The sequence below is a fragment of the Fistularia commersonii genome, chromosome 20 (genome assembly GCF_037954325.1).
Source record: "Fistularia commersonii isolate RoL2024-O1a breed Wild chromosome 20, RoL_Fcom_v1.0, whole genome shotgun sequence".
NCBI lineage: Eukaryota > Metazoa > Chordata > Actinopteri > Syngnathiformes > Fistulariidae > Fistularia > Fistularia commersonii.
In genome coordinates, this window is record NC_141303.1 from 1,285,186 (window position 1) to 1,306,305 (window position 21,120).

Below are 21,120 nucleotides of genomic sequence, written 5' to 3' on the forward strand. Positions count from 1 at the left end.
ATCGAGAGCAGGGGGGTCAAACTCATTTTCATCAGCATAATGGTTGCCCTCTAAGGGCCGCATGTAATGGTAACTGTATAAGTGTAAGTAAAATGTAAATAAATATAACTACTCAATGCTGGGTAGGTTTCTGGTTTAGGTTAAGACTTATAGACATATACGACAACAGAACCATTTTTGATTTTAAATGAATTATTTTATAGTAGATACAATTATTTATTACGAATCTAAAATTTGATTTCTTTCCAAAAATAATTTCTATTTACATTTAATTTGATTTTTAATTGACTCATTTACTGTACAGGACTGTCTCAGAAAAATTTGAATATTGTGATAAAGTTCTTTATCTTCCGTAATGCAATTAAAAGAACAAAAATGTCATACATTCTGGATTCATAACAAATCAAATGAAATATTGCAAGCTTTTTATTATTTTTAATATTGCTGATTATTGCTTACATCTTAAGAAAACTCAAAAAAAATCATGAAAAAGTAATTTTTGTTTTTTAATTACATTACAGAAGATAAAGAACTTTATCACAATATTCTAATTTTCTGAGACAATCCTGTAGCTATATATATATATATATATATATATATACACACCATATATATGTATACCATATCCTTTTATTATTTTGTACATTTTTCAGTGTTTATTGTATGTTACAATTATCCAAAAGTGTTTAGTGTACTGTATAAGAGTGTGGGAAGCGTCATCCATCCGTGGAGGGTTAATATATCCCTAAATACCATCAGAATTATCTCTACTTTGCGGAAATTCACTTTTGCCGGAGGGTTTTGGATCGTAACTGCCACGGAAAGTGAGAGTCCACTGTATTCACTCTTTCATTCACGCATTTAGACAATTTCTGGTCCTCCTTGAACTCAAGAACCTGACCAGGAAGCGCTAACTGCTAACTTACGTTCAAATCCAACCCAAACACTGCAGCTGTGCGTCTTCCATTTATGAATTTCTTGCGTTTGTCTTGTGTGTCTGTATTTTGTCATGCATGGTTCAGTCTTTGCAGGACGATGAAATCACAAAGACGCGGACGGTTAGCCATTTTCCCTGTTAGCCGTTCACGAAAGCTACCGAGCGGTCGGCAGGATGTTCCCGGGGGGCGGGGAAGGTCACGGACCTGGTGTGCTTTTCCACAGATACCGGGTGTCTGGTACACACCAGCGCGGCGTGGCCTTCACACTCCGATGAGTTTACGTAACCAAACATTACGTAAAGCGGGTTCAAGCCCGGGCAGAGATGTCAATCTTTTTAATGGAGCTAACATTAGCAGTAATTTGATCGTTTGTTTCCAGTTTTAGAGGCGTTTGGGGGCAAAGAAGAAAAAACATCTTTGCACTAACTCTGGTTTTTGGTGGGATTTTGCACCTTCAACACCTCCTGGGGTTCGATGGTGGACTCTACATGGTGTTTGGTGTTTGGCAGTGAATTAAAAATAAATATATCCTCGATACTTGTCAAAATCTCAAAAGTTTCTGCGACGGTGATCTGGATGACTGAGAACCTGATGACTGAGAAATGTGATAAGAACCGACTGATTTATATCGGTGATGAATTCTTTTTTCACAAGCTTAACGGCGGTGGATTCAATGCGTCTTATTTGCTTGAAGTGAATTATTAAGCGTCTCGCAGGTCTCACGCAAGCCCGAGCGCTCCATCGATCGTATCTCAGCGGCAGGTCTCAGTCGATGCCGTGAAAATGTTTCGTCCAAATCAATCATCTTAATCCCGGTTGTTTACCGCGCTTGTGTGACCGGCATCTAACAGGCTGTCAGTCAAAGGAGGCGGTTGATTTTCTCGCAAATATTTGTTGTATATCTATTTATCTGGCAGTTTATTATATACACTCACACAAGTCACGCACAGATTGACCAATTATATGGTCTATCACAATGAGGATCCATATCTTTCTTAAAGGAGCATACAAGAGGCCACCTGAGGCCCAAATAGAAATGTAGATTTCAAAGTACCTCTGCAAAACAACGGCTGTTGTAAAGGGGTGGATTTCTTAACCATTGCCATGGTCTTATAGGCGTCCCGTCAATCAGAATTGGGACTCGGGGGTTGGGATTCAGAGGCCTGTCGGTCAGGATGTGGAACAGTCCTAGTTTCACGATAAATACCGGGAAGACGGGAAATAAATTGTGACTTGAAAACACGAGGCCAAGATGAGAAGCTTATAAGTCGTAAGTCTGTTTAAGGAAGAAACATACGCTTGAAAGATAACAAAAATATCCCATTAAAGTATCGCCGATCAGATAAACTATTACGGGTGAACATAAACGCGCTATCTTCCGATCCGCTACCCGTACGAAGTAATTACATCGAAAAAGAATCAATCACCATCCAAACATGTGATGGACAAACGGACGAGAGCGGATCCGCTCAGCCTTTGAAGCTGCGCCGCCGTTCGTCTTGATAAAGCGTCCATTAGCATCCTGGCCCTCTTTCACCTTCATTTTCTTTGTTGTAATTAAATTACAGTGATTTATGACAAGCGCTCAAAGAGACACGAGAGAACCAGGCTGGAAAGCGAGTGGGCCCGGACGAGGGCCCAGAAGAACCCCAACGCAGGGAAACACTCGTTTTCTGCCCGAACATGATCACAACCTCGCTAGCTTGCACCTTCGCCTGCTGTAGTCTAACTGCATTCCTCTATATTGTGGTTTATTTTTGTTTTTGATTTTTGTTTATTTTTGTCAGCGCTATTGTCTCTCCGTTTGTGTTCCTTTCCTTGGTTGTGGTTTATCCTTATTCTTGTTGTTGTTGTCTGTTTGTGGAAGTCCTTTGCTATCATCTAATTGTCTATTCATTTATATTCATATTTATTGATACTATAACTGTTACACTGCTGTGACAAAAGAATTTTAATTAATTTTATCTTACCTTATTAACATGTATGCTAAAAGGCGCTAGCTCAGTTATCCATGTCTGTCCCAGTCGAGGCGCTAGCTTTACGCGACTGAAAATCCGATCTCGTGCGCGGCGGATTCTTGCAAGCGTAAAAATCAAGAGCAGAATAAATGTTGGAACTGAAAAGTGAACGCGAGACGTGGATCTGCCGGAGCTCCGCCGTAAAATACCCAAAACACGATTATAGGAAGAATATAAAATCAAAAAAAAGAACAATGGCTGCTGTGGTGCTGTTTAAACTTTTTGCTGCGCCTTTTAGGAACCAGAGCAGGGATCGAGTATTTACAGGTATTTCATTTACTTTTAAAATTCAATTTTAAAGTCGAGGATTACGGCGATCTTGTGACATCTAAATAAAACGTGTTTAATTATTTTACGCTCTAAATAAGCAGCTGCAAATGCCAGTAAAAGGTGACGGCACACAGAGAGAGGACGGCATTCTTGGTTTGCTGCCTGTAGATGATTAAAGTTTTTGTTCTTTTTGGTATTTTTTTCATAAATACATAAAGACTCGAATAGATATTAAGTATTTTGCTTAAAAGTAACCTTCAACCCAATATCTTTTTTGTTGGGGGAGTTCAAATGCAGAAATGTAATTTCATTTATTAATTGAAAAAAAAAAATTATACTTGATACTTTTATACTTTAGAGTTTATTTTATTATTTTTATTAATGATTATTTAATTTTTAAAAGTGTATTTTTAGCTTGTCTTGTCCTTGTGCGTCTTACTGCAGCTGCGAGACAATTTCCCGAGCATGAGTTCCTTCCAGTACATCTCATCTTCACCAAAATTTGTTTATACGTAGCATAAAGGCATAAAACCCTTATATTCCATGTTAATTTCTTTTTACATTTCAAAAGTGGCTTTTTGTGTGGTGTTTTCTTTAGCAAATGGCTCTGAGCGGTAGCGGTGTCCCTGAACTCGGCAGTTTCTTGGTGCATTAGGGTAGCCTAGGAATCAGGAACTGTGGACCTCAGTTCCTTGAACCCTTTTAGATCCTCCTCCAAGACAGGGTTTTTCCAACTCCGCTGGAACTCACAGCGTATGTTGTTGGTGCTTGGTGGACCTCATGAGCCACCCAGGTACTTCCTGTGGTGCGCCATTTTTCAAAAATGATTGGCCCGGCGAAGCGTTTCAAGTGCTTACTGAGTTAGCTTACAGTTAGCTCTCCCTTCTTCACAGGGAGAAGATAAAAAACACTGAATGTCCACGTCCGCGTTGTTCGTGTCATCATGGTTTTGTTTTTGAGTGTGGAGCTCAAGGTGCAGGTCGCTAGCATGGCACCGCTACCGACTGGTACGCTGTGGGAATGGAAATAAAGGTTCCTCTGGAGGAGGCTACCTCCTGGAACGACACTAGAGCTGGTGACCTGGCCGGTCTTCAGCTGCTAGAAAAGTTCTGCCCTGTCATTCACCAAGCGACCGGAATCAGCTCTCGCACTTCATCCGGTCCATAATTCAGCTGTGAACTCCTCCCGATACTTCCAAGTCATCAGGTGTCTTCCCCCCCCCCCCAAAGCAGCATAACTGCAGAGAAGGTTTAACATGTCCTTGGTGACACGTGAGGCTCTGGGCTTTTTCCAGCGAGAGGATATCAGATCGCCATCTCAAGGCTGCACACATGCAGACCAGGAAGCCGCCGGCGTGGCGAGCACCAAGCATGTTGTGACCCGAGCTGCACTCCCCCCGGGACGTGCCGTGTTTGGTTCACGGCACCCGGACGGCGACTCGGTCACAAACCGCGAGGCCTCTGGAGTCCGGCGCTGTCGGACAATTTTGGCACCGGCCCTCTCCGAGAAGACTTCCGAGATGCCGCCGTCATACTCGATCGTCGTCAAACGCATTGGCCCGTTCTGATTTTATTCCCCGGTGCAAAAAAGGACAGTATTTTCATCCGAAGCGGTTTCGCACGTGGAGCCCAGGCCTGAATCATTTCTGGCTGGCAGCACATTGAACAAAACTGTTATATATTTCATTCGGAGGCGGTTAAGAGCAGATGGTTTGATCACTTTGTCAGCTTCCCAGACGATCCGTGTCTGTAAATAATTAACCTGACAGCTAACAGACAAGACAATCGGACTGTTCACCGCTGAGGAAAGACGGCGGCGCAGCTGCACATCCAGCTTCTGATGAACGACCGCCATTCTTGGCTCTTTCTATATTTCTTGCAGAAGAGTCACGGGGTTGCGCCGAGCTAAACCTGATATCACACTCGAAAAAGGGAGAGCTGTTATTAGCTGAGAGCCGCTCGACTGACGGCATGGCCCGGCCAGCGACACCTGGGGATAAAAACAGCCGGCGATCGTCTAAAATTGCTCGATCCTCATCTATATTTGATTATTTGAGAGATACCATATTTTTCAGACTATACGTCGCTCCGGATTATAAGTCTCACCAGACAAAAATGCATTATAAAGAAAAAAAAAAAACATATATAAGTCGCACTGGAGTATAAGTCACATTTTTGGGGGGAAATTTATTTGATAAAATCCAACACCAAGAATAGACATTTCATCTTGAAAGGCAATTTCAAATAATAATAGAATAGAGAACAACAGGCTGAATAAGTATAGCCTATATGACGCATAAACAACCAACTGAGAACGTGCCTGCTAGGCTACGCTAACGTAACATATTACAGTAAGAGTCATTCAAATAACTTTAGCATATAGCACGTGCTACAACCAAACAATTGGTGTCACTCAATCATTAAATCAAATGAAATCTTCTTCTTCTGTGTCACTTCTGAACAACTCCGCCAACTCCGAAGGTAGACAGTGCGCTGCTTACGTCAGAGTCATCATCACTTGCAGTTCCAATTATTCCAGCCTTTCTGGATCCCGACAGGACGGCGTCTTTGCTCTGATAGAGAGGCGATGGCGTTGCATGAAGCGGTAACACCAGGAAGCTCCTCCCGCAAAGTCATTTCTATTCATCTCCTTGGCAACTACCTGGTGTGAAGATGCAACCGTCCTGTTGACAAGCCTCTCCCGGCAGCACCTTGTTCAATGTGTGAACTGGTTCCTCTAGCCGTGGCCAGCTAGCTTTTAGCCTAGCTTTTAGCCCGCGATTAGCTTCTTTAGTTTCCTTCATTTCAGTAAGAATAACCTCCGCTTTTCGCCAGTCCCTTACAAGTTTCTCACTAACTTCAAACTTTCTTTCTGCTGCTCGATCGCCGTTTTCGGCTGCATATTTCAGTCCTTCCGGCTTGTAACCTGCAGAATATGATTTTCTTTTCTGTGCCATTTTTTTTCAGCCCTTCTCAGTTGTTTTTATAAGTTAGCGCGAAGTTGAAATGATCAATTTTCATCGGTACAGAAGTCGTTGGTAGCATCTTCTGCCATGACCCGCCCCCGCTGACTTTTGATTGGTTGGCGTGTGTGTGAGACGATCGCTGTTATATTAACCACACACATCGGAGCAAGAGAGCTCAATGATTTCACAAATAAGTCGCTCCAGAGTATAAGTCGCACCCCTGAGCAAAACTATGAAAAAAACTGCGACTTATAGTCCGAAAAATATGGTATTCATTGAGTTCGACGAGCCAACATCTGTTCAGGAGTGCTACCGCCCATCTGAAATCATTTGCTACACTTCCTCAGGTTCTCTTTCTGCTGTTCTCTTGCAGCTATCTTGTCCGTCTCAGGGAATGCTGCCGTCTTGGTGAGCGCGGCCCGTCGTCTCGCTCTGCTCAAAGCTCCCGAGTTGCTCACGGTGAACCTGGCCATCACGGACATCGGCATGGCGCTCACCATGTACCCGCTGTCCATTTCCTCCGCTTTCAACCACGCCTGGGTCGGAGGCGACACCTCTTGCCTCTACTACGGCCTGATGGGCATGATCTTCAGTATAACAAGCATCATGACGCTGGCTGTGATGGGAATGGTCCGCTTCCTGGTCACCGGAAGTCCGCCCAAAAAAGGTAGGTTTGATTTGCTTTGAGCTTTACGCGAAAGCACCCGGTAAATCTTACTAAAGGTCATATGAAATTGCGAAGAGAGAAACCTGACGGCGAGGAGAGAGAGACCTTTGATTTCCCACGATGAATCCAAACGGCGTTATCCACAGAGCTCCTCGGCCATACCCTTTTGCAGCGTTTGCCAATGTGTCAAAAAGGATTACGGAGACGGCGGAGGAAATGACGAGCTGGATCGGGATTTACGGCCGCAACGTATTTTCTAGGTCGAAATTTATGAAGTCATACCTTGTGGGGAAAAAAAATTGAAATTAATTAATGGCTAAATGCCTGCTACTGAACCACGAAATACAGTGAAACTGTGCAAGTTACATTTAGCGACATGTTGAAGCAAGTAAGTTGAGCTATAGAACACCAAACCAAAAATTCCCAAACTCCTCCTCTGATACCACCAGTATTCTAAACTGATTGCCAAAGTAAATAAACTGAAAGTGAAAAGCAATTATTTAAAAGAAATATTAAAAAAAAAAAAAAAATCACAATTTATTTATTTTATTCTATTTTGTTTTTTATACGAAATTTATTGTTTAAGTTTTTTTTTATTTAAGAACATGTAAAAAAGTATTATATATATATATATGTATATATAAAATACTTTTATAAAATAGCATTTATAAAATAAAACGTTTTATACATATGTATATATATATATCTTTTTAAAAGGTGCAGGAACAGATTAATAGTGTTTAGCTTAATTTTAAGGGAAAATTTAATTTGATATACAGTGATCCCTCGCTATAACGCGGTTTACTTTTCACGGTTTCGCTACTTCACGGATTTGCATCAGGCATTGTGTTCTGCATTCTGATTGGCTAAAAAGTCACTCCGCTTCTTCTCTGCCTGTGCGTCAATAACGTTGCAGTTTAATATGTACACGTACGTAAAACAGCTTGACAAATTTACATGACGTACGTGCAAATTCTCTTGCAATTTCTCTAAAACCCATAATGTTGACAAAACGCTCTGGAGCGACAAAAGGGCCCAAAAGGCAGCGGAAGATGCTATCTATGGCAGATAAAGTTAAACTTCTGGACATGCTAAGGGAAGCTAAAAGCTATGCGGCTGTAGGTCGGCATTACGGAATGAATGAATCTTCCGTTTGTTCCATAAAGAAGGAAGAAAAAAACATAAGGACGACAGCAGCGATGTATAATAGAGTATTTGATCGTATAATAATTGTAAATAATAATAATCTTTGTTTTTCCAAAAAAACGTCAAGCACAGACGATCGGCGACCGACCCTGGAAGCTGGAAAAAAAATAGAAATAAAAACAGCCCCATAGCAGCAGACACACGAGAACAGATCATTACTCCAAAACACAGCGCCGTCTCGTCGGCGTCCGACGGCGTTTTTTCATTGAGATTCTCGCAGGCAGAAATGACCTCTGGGATCATTCAGAGGGAGCGGAGTATCTCCTGAACACGTCCACGCAACATAATGAGACTCCTCTCGTGCGCTTCCTGCAGAAACCACTTATTTATCAAGGATTGTCTCCTAGGGATTCCTCCAGGCATTTTCAGGGGGGGAGAGTTAATGGAAGGAAGAGTGCAAATCTCTGTATGGGGTTTCCAAGGTCACCCGGCAAACAGCTGGAAGATGCCGAGGCGGTGGTATTCTCACTTTAATGGCGTGAGGAAATGATTAGTCACATCGCACGCTAAGGGATAAGGGGTGTTTCTTTAGCGCGCGAAAAGACGGCGTCACGAATGACAGATCACGAATGACTACAAGCCGGGAGAGGGGAAAAAAAAATCTCATTGGAAGAAAGCATAAATATATGGAAGCGCCGCTGTTAAGCGCAGGATTCTCGTCTCTCATTGGACAATTCGGGATTTCAGTGACCCGAAGGAACGAATGAGAAGCCTCGGTGTCTCAACAAGCACCGCAAACATCACACTCCGCATAAGTTCAATGTCATCATATACATGTACTGGTCAATACACATGTATGTACATGAACGCAAAGTAGAGATGTGTTTATTTTGATGGTGTTTACTTATTTATTAAGATATATTAACCTTCGAGGAACCTCAGTCAACACTTTACCAACCTCAAGCAAACTGTTATTAACCAACCATCAACTGTATTTCACTTCTCACACTCTTCTACAGGACACCAAACACTTTTGGATCATTGTCACGTATGTTGGAACATCTAGAGCAGACTTTTGGGTAGATTCTGGACGTTTGGGAGGAATCAGACAGCAAAAAAAAAAAAAAAAAAATGGAAGACACTTTCAGAGACTAAATAGCACAAAGTGGACAGTATTGGGGAGTATTCAAATCTTTGTACTTTTTAAGACCTTAAAACACTTTATAGCCTTGACTTTGACACTTTATAGTTCTATTTGTATTTCTTATCCTCCCTCCTTCCTACTATTATTTATTATTGTTATGTTTTACTTGAAACTCTGGCACAACAATTTCCTTCGGGATAAATAAAGTTGTTCTTATTCTTATTGACGCTTAAAGTGGAGCGGGACATGAACGACACACTCGATCAGCCGATAGCACGTTCACGATGCTGGGTATCTTTGTTTGGCAAAGGATTTCATTTTGTTTATCAAATGAATTTTAGTTTAATTTTAAGCCATTTTTTGCTGTCATTTTCCTCTTAGGCGTGAATCCCGCAGAGAATCGGAAAGCTAAATCGCAGGAACCGAATTACAAAAAAAAAGCCGAATATTCTGTATTCCGATATTCTGATCTGTCGCCCCGAACCTGAAGCTTCGCCCCGTCCCCATTTTTCCAGCTGGTATATTCGATTTAACCAAGGTTTCAAAATTAAATCTAAAATGATAAAAATCACAGAGCATTTGCAAACTGATGCCAACTTTCACGTCTGTCCTGGCTCAGGTATCAAGTTTAAGAGGGGAACCATCAGCATGGTGATCAGTGGCATCTGGCTGTATGCGAGCCTCTGGGCCCTTTTCCCCTTGATGGGCTGGGGAAGCTACGGACCAGAACCTTTTGGACTTGCCTGCTCAATAGACTGGACGGGTTACGGGGAGTCCCTGAACCACGCCACCTTCATCATCACCCTGTCCGTTCTATGCACGTTCCTCCCCTGTCTCACCATCTTCTTCACCTACTTTGGGATCGCCTGGAAGCTGCACCGAGCATACCGCTCCATCCAGAACAGTGACTTTCAGTACGGAAATGTGGAGAAGAAAATCACCCTTGTAAGTATTTCAAACTCTCACATCGTGTCTCTCGGTTATAAAGTGACGAACTCGTGCGGCGTAAAGCACGTCCGAGCCTTGACTTACCAGCGCATCAACGGAGGAGTTTCCGACGGCTGTGTGGATTATTTTTGCTTTGTGATACCGGACTAGTGACTAGGTAGTCCAGAGAAGATCATGGAGGAACACATGCTCTCTGTTCCTGTTGTGGACTCAACTTTGAGGAGATGCTGGTGGGATACCTTCCCCGAACCCTCGGTCGTTTTCTCCTGATCTTCAAGGCCCCTAATCTTCATCTTGTCCTTTGGGCTTCTCCCTTCAGGGTTTGTCCCAGAGAATCCACCTTCTCCATCTAAGCCTACTCTCTGGATCCTCCTCTCTCACACCAACTACCTTCATATCCTCTCTCACGACATCCATAAATCTTCTCCTTGGTCTTCCTCTAGACCTCCAGTTCCAGCATCCGTCTACCAAAATATTCATTATCCCTCCTCTGTCCATGACCCAACCATCTCTGACCTTCTCTCCAAAACATCTACCGTGTGCCGTCCCTCTGATGGACTCCTTCCTGATCTTATCCATCCTGGTCACACCCAAAGAGAACCTCAACATCTTCATCTCTGCCACCTCCAGCTCTGCCTCCTGTCTTTTGTTCATCGTCACTGTTTGAAGTTCATACGTCGTCGCTGGTCTCACCTCTGACTTGTCCACCTTCCCTTTCATTCTGACTGATAGATGTTCTGGATCTGTTTCTTCACCTCTTTTCCACACTCTCCTACGCTCTGGACCGCGACCCTAAGTACTTGAAATCCTCCAACGTCTTGATCTCCACTCCCAAAGGCACATGTGTCAAACTCGAGGCCCACGGGCCAAATGTGGTCCACCGCACTGTCTTAAAATAACTTAAAATGCTTGCATTGATCATAAACTACGTTTCCAAAAATTCACGTCGCTGATTAGATCGCAGTGAATCCACATCAATCCCATTTTCAACAAGTGGAATTGAGAAATACAAATGTTGATGCCGATGGAAGGCTGTATCAAGAAAGGTGAGAATGCATATGTGACATTTTGGATGTGAATGAGTTAAGAGTTAAATTCAGTTATTTGACATGTAGGAGTAGTTACATTTATTTTCCATTACATTAGGTTACATTTAGTTTCATTTATACTGTTACCGTTCCGTGTGGCCCTTCGAGCGCAACAATTATGCTGATGTGGCCCCGAGATTGACACCCTTAACCCAGAGGAAATACACCTGAAACCAGTTTTTTGCCCAGCTGGCAAGAACGGACTCATTGCAATTCAACTCATTTGATGGGGAAATTCGATTTGACATAAGAGCAGATTGAGTTAAGAGCTCGGTCACATAGCGGCTTAAACTTGTAATTCAAGGTTTGAACCTCCTCGCACTCGCCGTGGATCTCAGAGCGTCTCCTCTTGTTGTGTTTATCACCGACTTTGCCGCTCTGCACCAGCAAAGGGATCCTAATCATTTTCCAAAGTCCGTCCGATTGATGAAGACATTTCCGATTATTGTGCCGTTAAGCTTCCGGCGGGCGCTTTGACGGATGACTCCAAACAACTTCTTCACTCCGACCATAAATGATTTGAGACCCGGGATATACGTCGGACATGGAACGGTCAAATGACGAACATGGTTCAGGCGATAAGGTCTGATGGAGCTCCAGCCTTCTTGTCATGCCCTCGCAGCAGAAAAACGATTTCACCTTTCCCAAGGAAATAACGTCTTTCGATGAGAGTGCGCCGACCTCTTATTATGAAGTGTCTGGCAGAACGGGGGGTTAAAGTCAGACACAAGCGGTGCTGCTGGAGTCTTCACTCCGTCCACAGGGAAAAGTGCAGCGCTAATGATAGCGCCTCCAAGACCCCCGAGGGTCTAAAAACGGACTCGGCTCTTGCGGTTTTGTTTTGCGGGGGAACGATTGGGCACTTACTGATACGTAAGAGCGCAACTCCGATCTCAGGGAAAACAATAGCATCTGAGCTCGTGCAGGCGAAGGCGCCGCCGCGACAATCTTTTCTTTCTGCAGAGGTCGGCAGGAAGTCGCTCAAATGGGTGACAAATTGGGAGTTTAGAAGGAAAGTTCAACAAGTCTTCAAAATCTTTGCAAACTTTTTCGATGTAAGACCCACAGTCTGTGGAGTCAGACTTGGCTGAGACTTAAAACTCTAAAAAATAGTCTTTAGATGGCAGATAATGGTTTTATAGACACAACCAAGACTTTTCCTGTGCAGATGAGGGTCCATCAACAGGAGGTGACAATCAGTTGTAGACAGATTCCAAACATACCGTCTGATGGCGACACTGAACCTCCTGCTGAAACCGTCGCATTCGGGGTTCCCGTCGATCACCCGCATCCCGATGCAAAGTTGTATTCAAGAGATTCCAGTTTGCTCGAATGCTACGAAAGGTGCTTAGCGATCCTGCAAAGCTCGGACCGATGCCTAGAAAAAACAAACTTCCATCGTGTTACTTTGAAAAATGGGATTTACTGTAATTTCCAGACTATTGAGCGCACTTGAATATAAGGCTAAAAAGATAAACAAATCTGTGTGTACACTTATAAGTCGCACTTGTTTATAAACCGCAGGTGTCCACAGCGTAACATGAGGTGTTTACACGGAATCATTTTTTTGATTTTTAATTAAATACATAGCGGTAGCATTCACAAAAATCCATCTCTGCCTCATCTAATCTTGGTCTTCCTCCTGCGCACTAAAACCGTTAAGTAGTCTTCTAAAGGGCCAGAATTGAACGGCCTCAGAATTTCACGCTTATTTCATCAGTCCGATGTGACGTGGCTAAATGTTTTGTCGGCGTGAAGCTCATTAGCCCCCCAAAAAAAATCATCATTTAAGCTACAGCGTTCAAATCGTGTGAAAAAAGTTGCGACTTATAGTCCGGAATTTACGTTACATTAGCAGTGTGCCTGTACAGCAAAGTATCCGATTAGTTGAACGTAAACTTATTCTTGAAAAGGATTTAAAAAAAAGAAACGGAGGCCTAGAAAGAGATAATATTCATAACAACTAAGTTAAAATGGTTAAAACTGCCGCGCTATCAAACCAGCTCCATCCACATGAGATTGGAGGGGACGGGTTACCGATAAACTGAGGAACAGAATTCTGCCAAACTGCCTCGGGCCGACTTTCTCCAGGCTATTGAGGAGAGACGAATAAATACAAACTCGCATGCTTTCGAGATAAGAGCGCCCGGCCGGGCTCGCAAACACTTCCTGTGTTTATCCGCAGTCTTCGGCCTTTGTTTTGTCAACAGAACATGTCGTGGATTAAGAGCGCACGGACGAGGGGCTTTGCGTTTTGTTATCATGTAAATGCGTTCAAACTAGCGTACCCACACTGTAAATAACGTCTGAGGGTTTTTTTTTTTTTTTTTTTAGATTCGACTGAAAGTCAAGTCGAATTTTCATTACGTGGCACTAAATCACCTTTCATGTAGCAGGTATGGAAGGAGCTTCTCAAGATGATCGACAGAAACGCAACATTCCACCGGGAGCGAGCCAGGAAACAACGCTTTTTCACGGGCGCAAAGTTCAGATGGATCCGAACTCAATGCGGGCGGCTTTCTGCCTCAACCAGTTGGGTTTTCAGTCAAAATGAGAATGATTGAAAGCCGGAGTGTGATAGATGTTCTCGCATCATTAATAGTAGTGCTAACGTGGGTGTGGAGGTTTTCAGTCATCTAGGTTATGGTGAATTCTCATCAATCTTCTTGACTTAGCAACTGGACTTCTTCACTTGAAGACATCGCTAACGTGCTTCTGGCTAATATGCTACAATAATGGCTGAAATATCCACAAAAGTCCCTCACGCTAGTTTTCAGTAGCCGTTCGGGGAAATGATTACTGACATTTTCAGGGGGAACGTTCTGCGCAGAGACGTACCGTCACCTCATTTCAGAGGTAATGGTGACGGTCATAGAGGTGATGGGCGACAGGCAAGAAAGCGTCGGGAGTCGGCGCCGTGTCACCATAAGAAAAGCTGACCTTTGGCTATAAAGGGACAAGACGGATGTCAATACGGGGAGAAAGTTGCTGGCGAGGGATCCGTCTGCTAATCACAGCCCTTCTTCTGCCCGACAAAAAAGTAAATGACAGCTTTGACCTCTTATTTTATGTGTCAGTTGCTCTGTACGGGAAGAAATTCGTCAGATAAGATTAGCAGGAATAAATACATAACGATCATACTATAAAGAAGTGGCTCCAAGATATAAGATAAATAAGTTACAAACAAATGAACCAGATAGACGGTGAGATGAGAGGGTGAGGCGGCGTGACCTCCTGGGACGTTCGGTCTGCTGTTCTATCAGCTGCAATCGCTCAGCAGGTCACAGAGGGTGAGAAATGTTTTAGAATCGCCCTCATCTCGGACTGCATCTGCTCGCCACCCCAAAGCCCATAGCCTCAATGGGCTTACGCCTTCATTTATCAAGTCTGTTCGTATCAGACGCCATCAGGCACGGGAGGCTCCGAAACATCGGCATCGGCTGACGCTGAAGGAGGCACAGACGCCTCTGGCCCTTCTTGCAGGTCGCAAAAGAGTTTTTGTCCGGCTGGGTTTGCGATCGATGTGAACGCCCACACGATTATGTCTAATTACAGTTGGGGAGGGCGAAAAACAAACGTGGAGCTTTCCTGGCCGATCCTTCCCACCCCTTGCCCGGCGGGCTGTGACCGGTGGGCGGCTCATGCAGCCGACAGCTCATCCCACCCCGGTGCAGAACTGAACGCTTCAGACGCCATCAGACTGCACAGCAACAGTCTAGACGGCACAAAAACTCTATCCGTCTGAAATTTTGCTACCACGACCTCACTCCCTAAAGTTCATCTTATCTACACTGCCCACAAAATAAAGGAAGCACTAAAATTACACATCCTAGATCTGAATGAATTAAATATTCTTATTAAATACTTTGTTCTTTCCGTAGCTGAATGCGCTAACGACCAAATCATACAATGGAAATCAAATGGAAGCCATGGAGGTCCATGGAAGAACCCATGGACTCCAAATGAATGTCTTTAAAACAAGTCAAAATGAATCAGTGTTGCTTCTTAAGTGACGGAAGTCCGATCGACTTGGAGTTACCTGCGTTGTTGAAGTGTTCCCTCTATTTTTTGAGGTGTATATTAGAGCAAGATCCGAAAAAAATACTTCACGTCCCACAATGCACTGCCAGTGTGTTAGCGTACCGAACCCCTTGCTTCACCAGCAACCTGATGGACCTTTTCAGAGGCCAATGCTCACAATCGGTAGCTTTTCATGGTAGGTTGGAGGCAGTGTTTGTAAGAGGCAAAGTTGTGTGTCTTCTGTGATGAGACAGTGTTGCTGAAGCAAAAGGCTAATGACTAGCTCTGGCTAGTGAGCGTCACTGAGCGGCAAACTGAGCTTTAACGCATTATCAGTTTGGAATGCAGTTTCATTTTTCTATTTTTTTTTTCCCTCTTGCTACTGGAGGACAGAAGGAAATTGTTTTGGCTGCTGTTTGCCTGCTGTCACTTGGATCTACTCTGGGGAAGTTGCAGATACACACAAGACATTTATCCGATCATTAATCTTGTTTCAAAGGCTTTGTTAGTTCCAAGGTTCAATATGTGCGATGAAGTCATTCCGATAAGAGTTCAAAAATCTGCACACAAAGTGCTCCAAGACTAAAGAATATATTTTACATACAGTATAGATCACTTATTTATGACGTTTCAAGCAAACATAGACTCTTCCTCAGATGTTTACCAGAGATATGTTATTGTGCTATTTGTAAAGGGAATGATCAAGTTATTCTCAATCGAAGTCTTTCAACATACAATATAAAATAGACTACACATCAGGGAGTAAGAACGAGACAAGCAGAGAAAACAAAACAGAGCAGAAATGTAACGAACAGTCCAAAACGCTGCTCCACTTTTCCGGTCTTGGGTATGGCGATGGTAGATTAGCAGATGAGGCAAACGCACTTCAAAAAAACATAAAAAATAAAAAAAAAAGTCCCTATAGAAGTGCTAAGTTTTTGACTTCCTGCTTGGTCTGGCTCCCCCACTCATTTTAATACCCTTTCATAGGTTTAAAAGAAATAGTGGAGGATAACTAGGTAGCAGCACTTGTATGCACGTGTGACCAATGTGTCAGAAAAGGTCAGACGTCGGACTGGCTGCCCTGTACAGCAATGAAGGGGTCGGCTGACGTCTCGGCTACGCCTTTGCGATCGACATATAGGGCATCCCTACTGTAGGCTTCCAGACCTACAAGGGTACAGTTCTGCTCTTTGGTACCCACAGGAACAGGGTTACAAGACGGCGAGTCCACCACCTTTCCGATCACCCCACACCTTGTCGTCCCCATCAGCTTGGAAGGGGTAAAATGTAAAATCCGGGGACGGATGTTCTCTCAGCATTGAGAAGATTTCAGAGAAGCGCATCACACTACATTCCCTGAACTGCGTTGTCAAGTCCATCAAACTTGTTTCCCAGAAATGTTTCCCATGAGGATAGATGGGAGACTAAAAGAAGCCAAAAAAAAAAAATATATAGGTAATCAGCTGCATGTGCATTGATATGCTACTCGTTGGCGCAAAATCTATGAAAACCTTAAGTGTGGCCAAATTGAGCTCATCCAAATTTTAGATTTGAAATCGTATTGATGTCGTTCTCAAAGTCCAACTGTCACAAAGAGGGGGTGGAGAGGAAGCTGAGGTGACCTTCTGACCAGATTCATTCCTTTCCAGATACAAGCAAAATGAACTCATCCTGCTGAGGAGGGAAGTTAGGTGATGTTCTGTCGGAGGAAGAAGTAATACGTCTGTGAGCAAATATTAGCTTATAAATACAGTGGCCCCCTAAGATATGAATCACATTCGATACAATTTCCAAAGATACGAAGCACGATTCGAAGCAATTTTTATGTCTTGAAATACAAAAAAGAAAGATCATGAGAAGAAGAACGAGAAAATCAAAATTTGAAATTCTCTCGTGTGGCAACATTTTAGATCTTTATCAGAATCAGAAATACAAAATTTGTCCCCCAACTGGTAAACTGGGGGGCACATGGGGCAGCAGCAGCAAAGTTATGAACATCAAGAGTAAAAAACAAAAATTAAAAAGGAAAAAGAGAAAAAAAGAGAATGATATATATATATATATATGTACATATATATATACATAGATATATAGACATGGTCTGAGGTTATGTAAGAGATTAAGGCCTTTTCCAGCTAAAAACTGGAAAAAAAAAGTGATTCAATCCTGGATCATCAAGCGGAAATGGTTTTAGAGTGTCGGCTGAGAGCCATCTGACATTTTTGATCATCGCATTCATATTTTTATTTGTTTTTTGACAGCCTTTATACGAATATGAGCGCAGGGACAAAAAAAAAAAAGCATTAAAAAAAAAAGTGTTAAAATTATTCTGAATTACCTTTTGTAATTGCGGCGCATTATATCAGGAGATTTACGGTTCATCTTTTAGACACATTAGTTAATTTCCAGAACACTGTTTGCTTATCTAGTGGAGCATGTGATGTGATAAGGTGAATAAAGCCTCAGACACCGGGGGATTAATCCGCTCACACACACACACACACACACACACACACACACACGGGCTTACATTTCAGGTTTGCATGGAAATTACTCTGTTGAACCACATCGCTTATGTTCAGCTCGCTTGCAGGAACCTTGTTTTACCGCGTAGCCATGGCAACGTGGTCTTCCAATGACATGCGTCCAGTTTCTCGGATGCATCAAAACGCGGAGGAATCAGCCAAACGCAGCAAAAAGCGCGTCCATCTCATGGAATCCGCCTCCACATAGCGAGGGTCGAAGTCAAAATCACCAGCGTTGATAAAATATAGTCTCTGACCAAGTAATGAATCAGCTTTGAGCCTTTTCGCTTAGCTTTTAATTCCCAGCTTCCCCTCAAGAAAGGAATATTTGACTTTTCTGACATCATCTTGTATTTCCATAAAAAGTTTCAGCCATAAATGCCGATAGAATAATATGATCAGATGTAAATTATTGGCTTTTACTTCAATCCACGCCTCATCACATGGCAGCTGGTTCACCAGGAGCCCACGGAAAGACCAAGAAAGTGCACCTTCTGTCGGTGATTTGCAGGCAATCAAGTAGGAATATATTAAAAGTAGTGCATCCAGGGAGGAAAAGGTTATTTAAATGAGGTAACATGAACACAGTTGAGCTGCAGAAGTGCTTTGAGAAGCATGAAGGACGGGAGGAGTTCGTGCGGCGGCGGACGTCGGCGTCGCGCGGTCGGCAGCCATCAAATTTAAACTCAGTTGGAGTTTAAAGTTGGAACTGAATCGTCAGGTCTTTTTTTCTCCAATCTATTCCAAAAGACAGATATTTTTCAGCAATTTGAATAAAAGTACTCAAACGTCCCTGGCTTAGACACTAGCGCCGCATTACAAGCTTTGAAAATAAAGTAAAAGCAGATCGCTGTGCTCAGCTGGTCATCAATCAACCTTCTGAATCGTCCCGAGATTTCCAAACGCGTCACAGAAAAACACACAACCAGACGTCCTTGTTTCTTCTTTCAACGACGATTGGAAAGTAAACGCGGGGGCAACTTTGAGAACGCACACTCAAGGCTTTCTCCATTCACGCACAAAAGCCCAAAAGCCCAAAAGAGGAGATGTGTAGTGTAGCTGTTCAGCCCGTGAACCAGCCAGGACCTCCTGAGGGACCGGGGTGGTCCATCAGAACCAATCCGGGGAATCCCACAATCTGGGCAAAGGGTCGCCGCAGTGGCCTTTCGGCACTACGAGAGGCAGCTAATGCTAATGCTAATGCTGAAAAGCAACAACTATCTAATAGGAACAGATGTGAACCTCGCATCGGATCTGATCCGGCCGCCGGCGGGAGGCGTGACGAATTCAAGGATGTTCTACTCACCGACGTGTCCTCGCTCCCTGATGACGCCGCGCTCTTCATGGGCGAGCAGGTGTCACCAGACCGAAGAGTCCTTCATCCTGATGCCCGGTGGTGAGAGGCTTCCAGGGCCGGGGGAAACTCCTTCTTGACAGCTTACATCCAAATAGTCTCTCCGTCGCAGGTGATAGAGCTCCCGCATAATATCCCGTGTCCAAACCGAGGCCTTCAAGACAATCGTGGATCTGCTGATGGCGTTTTGGGAGCTGGTTGAGATGTCTCTCCAAGCAGGAAGTGTTTGGAGGCCTCCTCTGATCCACCAAGGCCTTCCTTTGAGGGGTAAAGTCCGAGGAATTGTAACTTCAACTTCCCATCCCTGAACTTGGGGAGCGGCTAATGAAGCTCCCATTGAGGTGATTTCAAGCAGGATAAGAACGGGGTCACGATAAGGAACGCAGGGATACGACAAAGCCGGTAGGTAAGACGAAACTCAAGTGAACAAGGCCCAGGTGCAACACGTTAGGAAGGGGCGGGCAGGAAGTGGATGTGAAGTCAAAGAAGTTACCAAAATAAAGGGACAGAGTCAAGTCACAGGGCTTGAAGAGAGTTATGGGGGAAAAATCCATTTTCTTTAAAGTCAACATAAGAATTCATGTTTTATGACGTTTTACATCGGTTTGTCGCCACTAAGGTGGATTCAGCGGGACTTTGACGGCTTGAAATTATACGGCGCATTTGAAGAAGATGTACAGCGAAAAAAGAGCATCTCTCGTTTAGTGGATTCTTTCTTGTTAAGAGTGAGTGGGTTTTGACACTTTCATGGACGCCGCTGTCCGTGAAGTGGAGTTTAAGAACAGTCGGACGCACCGCCAGCCACGAGGTAGCCCACGGAAAATCATGCGGCGGACTCAACCGTGAAGTTGTTTTCAGTGAGATACAGTGAGCGACGCCATCATTCGTGACAAAGCAGGGGACATTTATGAGGATTTGGTGCAGCAGACGGGAAGAACATCACCGGATGAGGCGTCGGAGGAGTCGTTCAAAGCCGGTCCGGTTTGATGGTTTTAAAAAGAGGAGCGGCGTTCACTCTGTCCATGAATGACGTTTAGCTTTAAAGGATAGCAAAGCTTGCAAGTTACATTGGCAACATGTTGTACCTGTAAGCGTGCAGTCAGTAAGTTAATCTCAAAGGTAAAGACACTTAATAAACCCACTTTATTTCTTTGCAATCTTTTTTATTATGTATTTTTGGAACAAATTAAGAGCATTTCAATTCATTTTAACGGAGAAATTTAATTTGATACACCGGCAAATTGAGGTACGAGTACAGAGCAAATCAAGGTCCACCTTAACGGTAAACAAAAAGGCTTTCGTGTTCTCGTCACAAAAAAATAGCAACTACCACATTCTCTCAAAATTATTATTTTATCGCCACAACTCCCAAATTCTTAACCTTGGTGAATTCTGGGGAATTACAACTCTATCGTCCACTCCAGGGTGGAACATACCCGCCGTGGAGGAGTACATGTACTTGTTTGTGACTGCATGTGTTAGACGCCTTACCGCTTCTCCTTTCAGATGGCCGTGATGATCAGTATGGGTTTCCTCATCGCCTGGACGCCGTACGTGGCCGTCAGCTTCTGGAGCATGTCGCATTCCCACAAGCAGGCCCAGATGGCGCCGTTCATCACCCTGCTGCCCTGCCTCTTCGCCAAGAGCTCCACTGCGTACAACCCTTTTATATATTTCATCTTCAAGTGCATGTCCCGCCGCTAGCACCTCCGCCTAGGACGGGGCAAACAGTCCACTCGGTTCTGATTAAAATGGGTTTCCTCATCTTTTTTGACTACCTTCCCCGAAAACGTGACGGTCAGAAGTTGTGTTATAGCTGCGCTTTGCCGAAGAGCCAATTAAAATCATCACGATGCCAGCCAGCTAGCCAGCCGGCCAGCCAGCGACTTAGAAGGCATTTTTGCCGGTCATACAGGCGGCTCGCTTTCCCAAAGCCTAGATTTTAATATTGGAGATGTGCTAGAGAACCACCTCCTGCATCCATGTGATGAATTTGTAAGAAGCAGTATGGCTTCATGCCTAGAAAGAGTACTA

General features: G+C 43.7%; 1 protein-coding gene across 1 annotated transcript in view; it reads left to right on the top strand.

Annotated features, from left to right (window-relative positions):
- Positions 1-20,855, top strand: part of opn8a (opsin 8, group member a) — a 29,953-nt gene extending 9,098 nt beyond the window's left edge. Inside the window, exons 2-4 of the mRNA XM_086167370.1 lie at positions 6,565-6,858; positions 9,768-10,093; positions 20,593-20,855. Coding sequence (XP_086023496.1) covers positions 6,565-6,858; positions 9,768-10,093; positions 20,593-20,790 — 818 coding nt within the window. The 3' untranslated portion in view covers positions 20,791-20,855. The remainder of the gene's footprint in view (positions 1-6,564; positions 6,859-9,767; positions 10,094-20,592) is intronic.
- Positions 20,856-21,120: the final 265 nt, after the last annotated feature.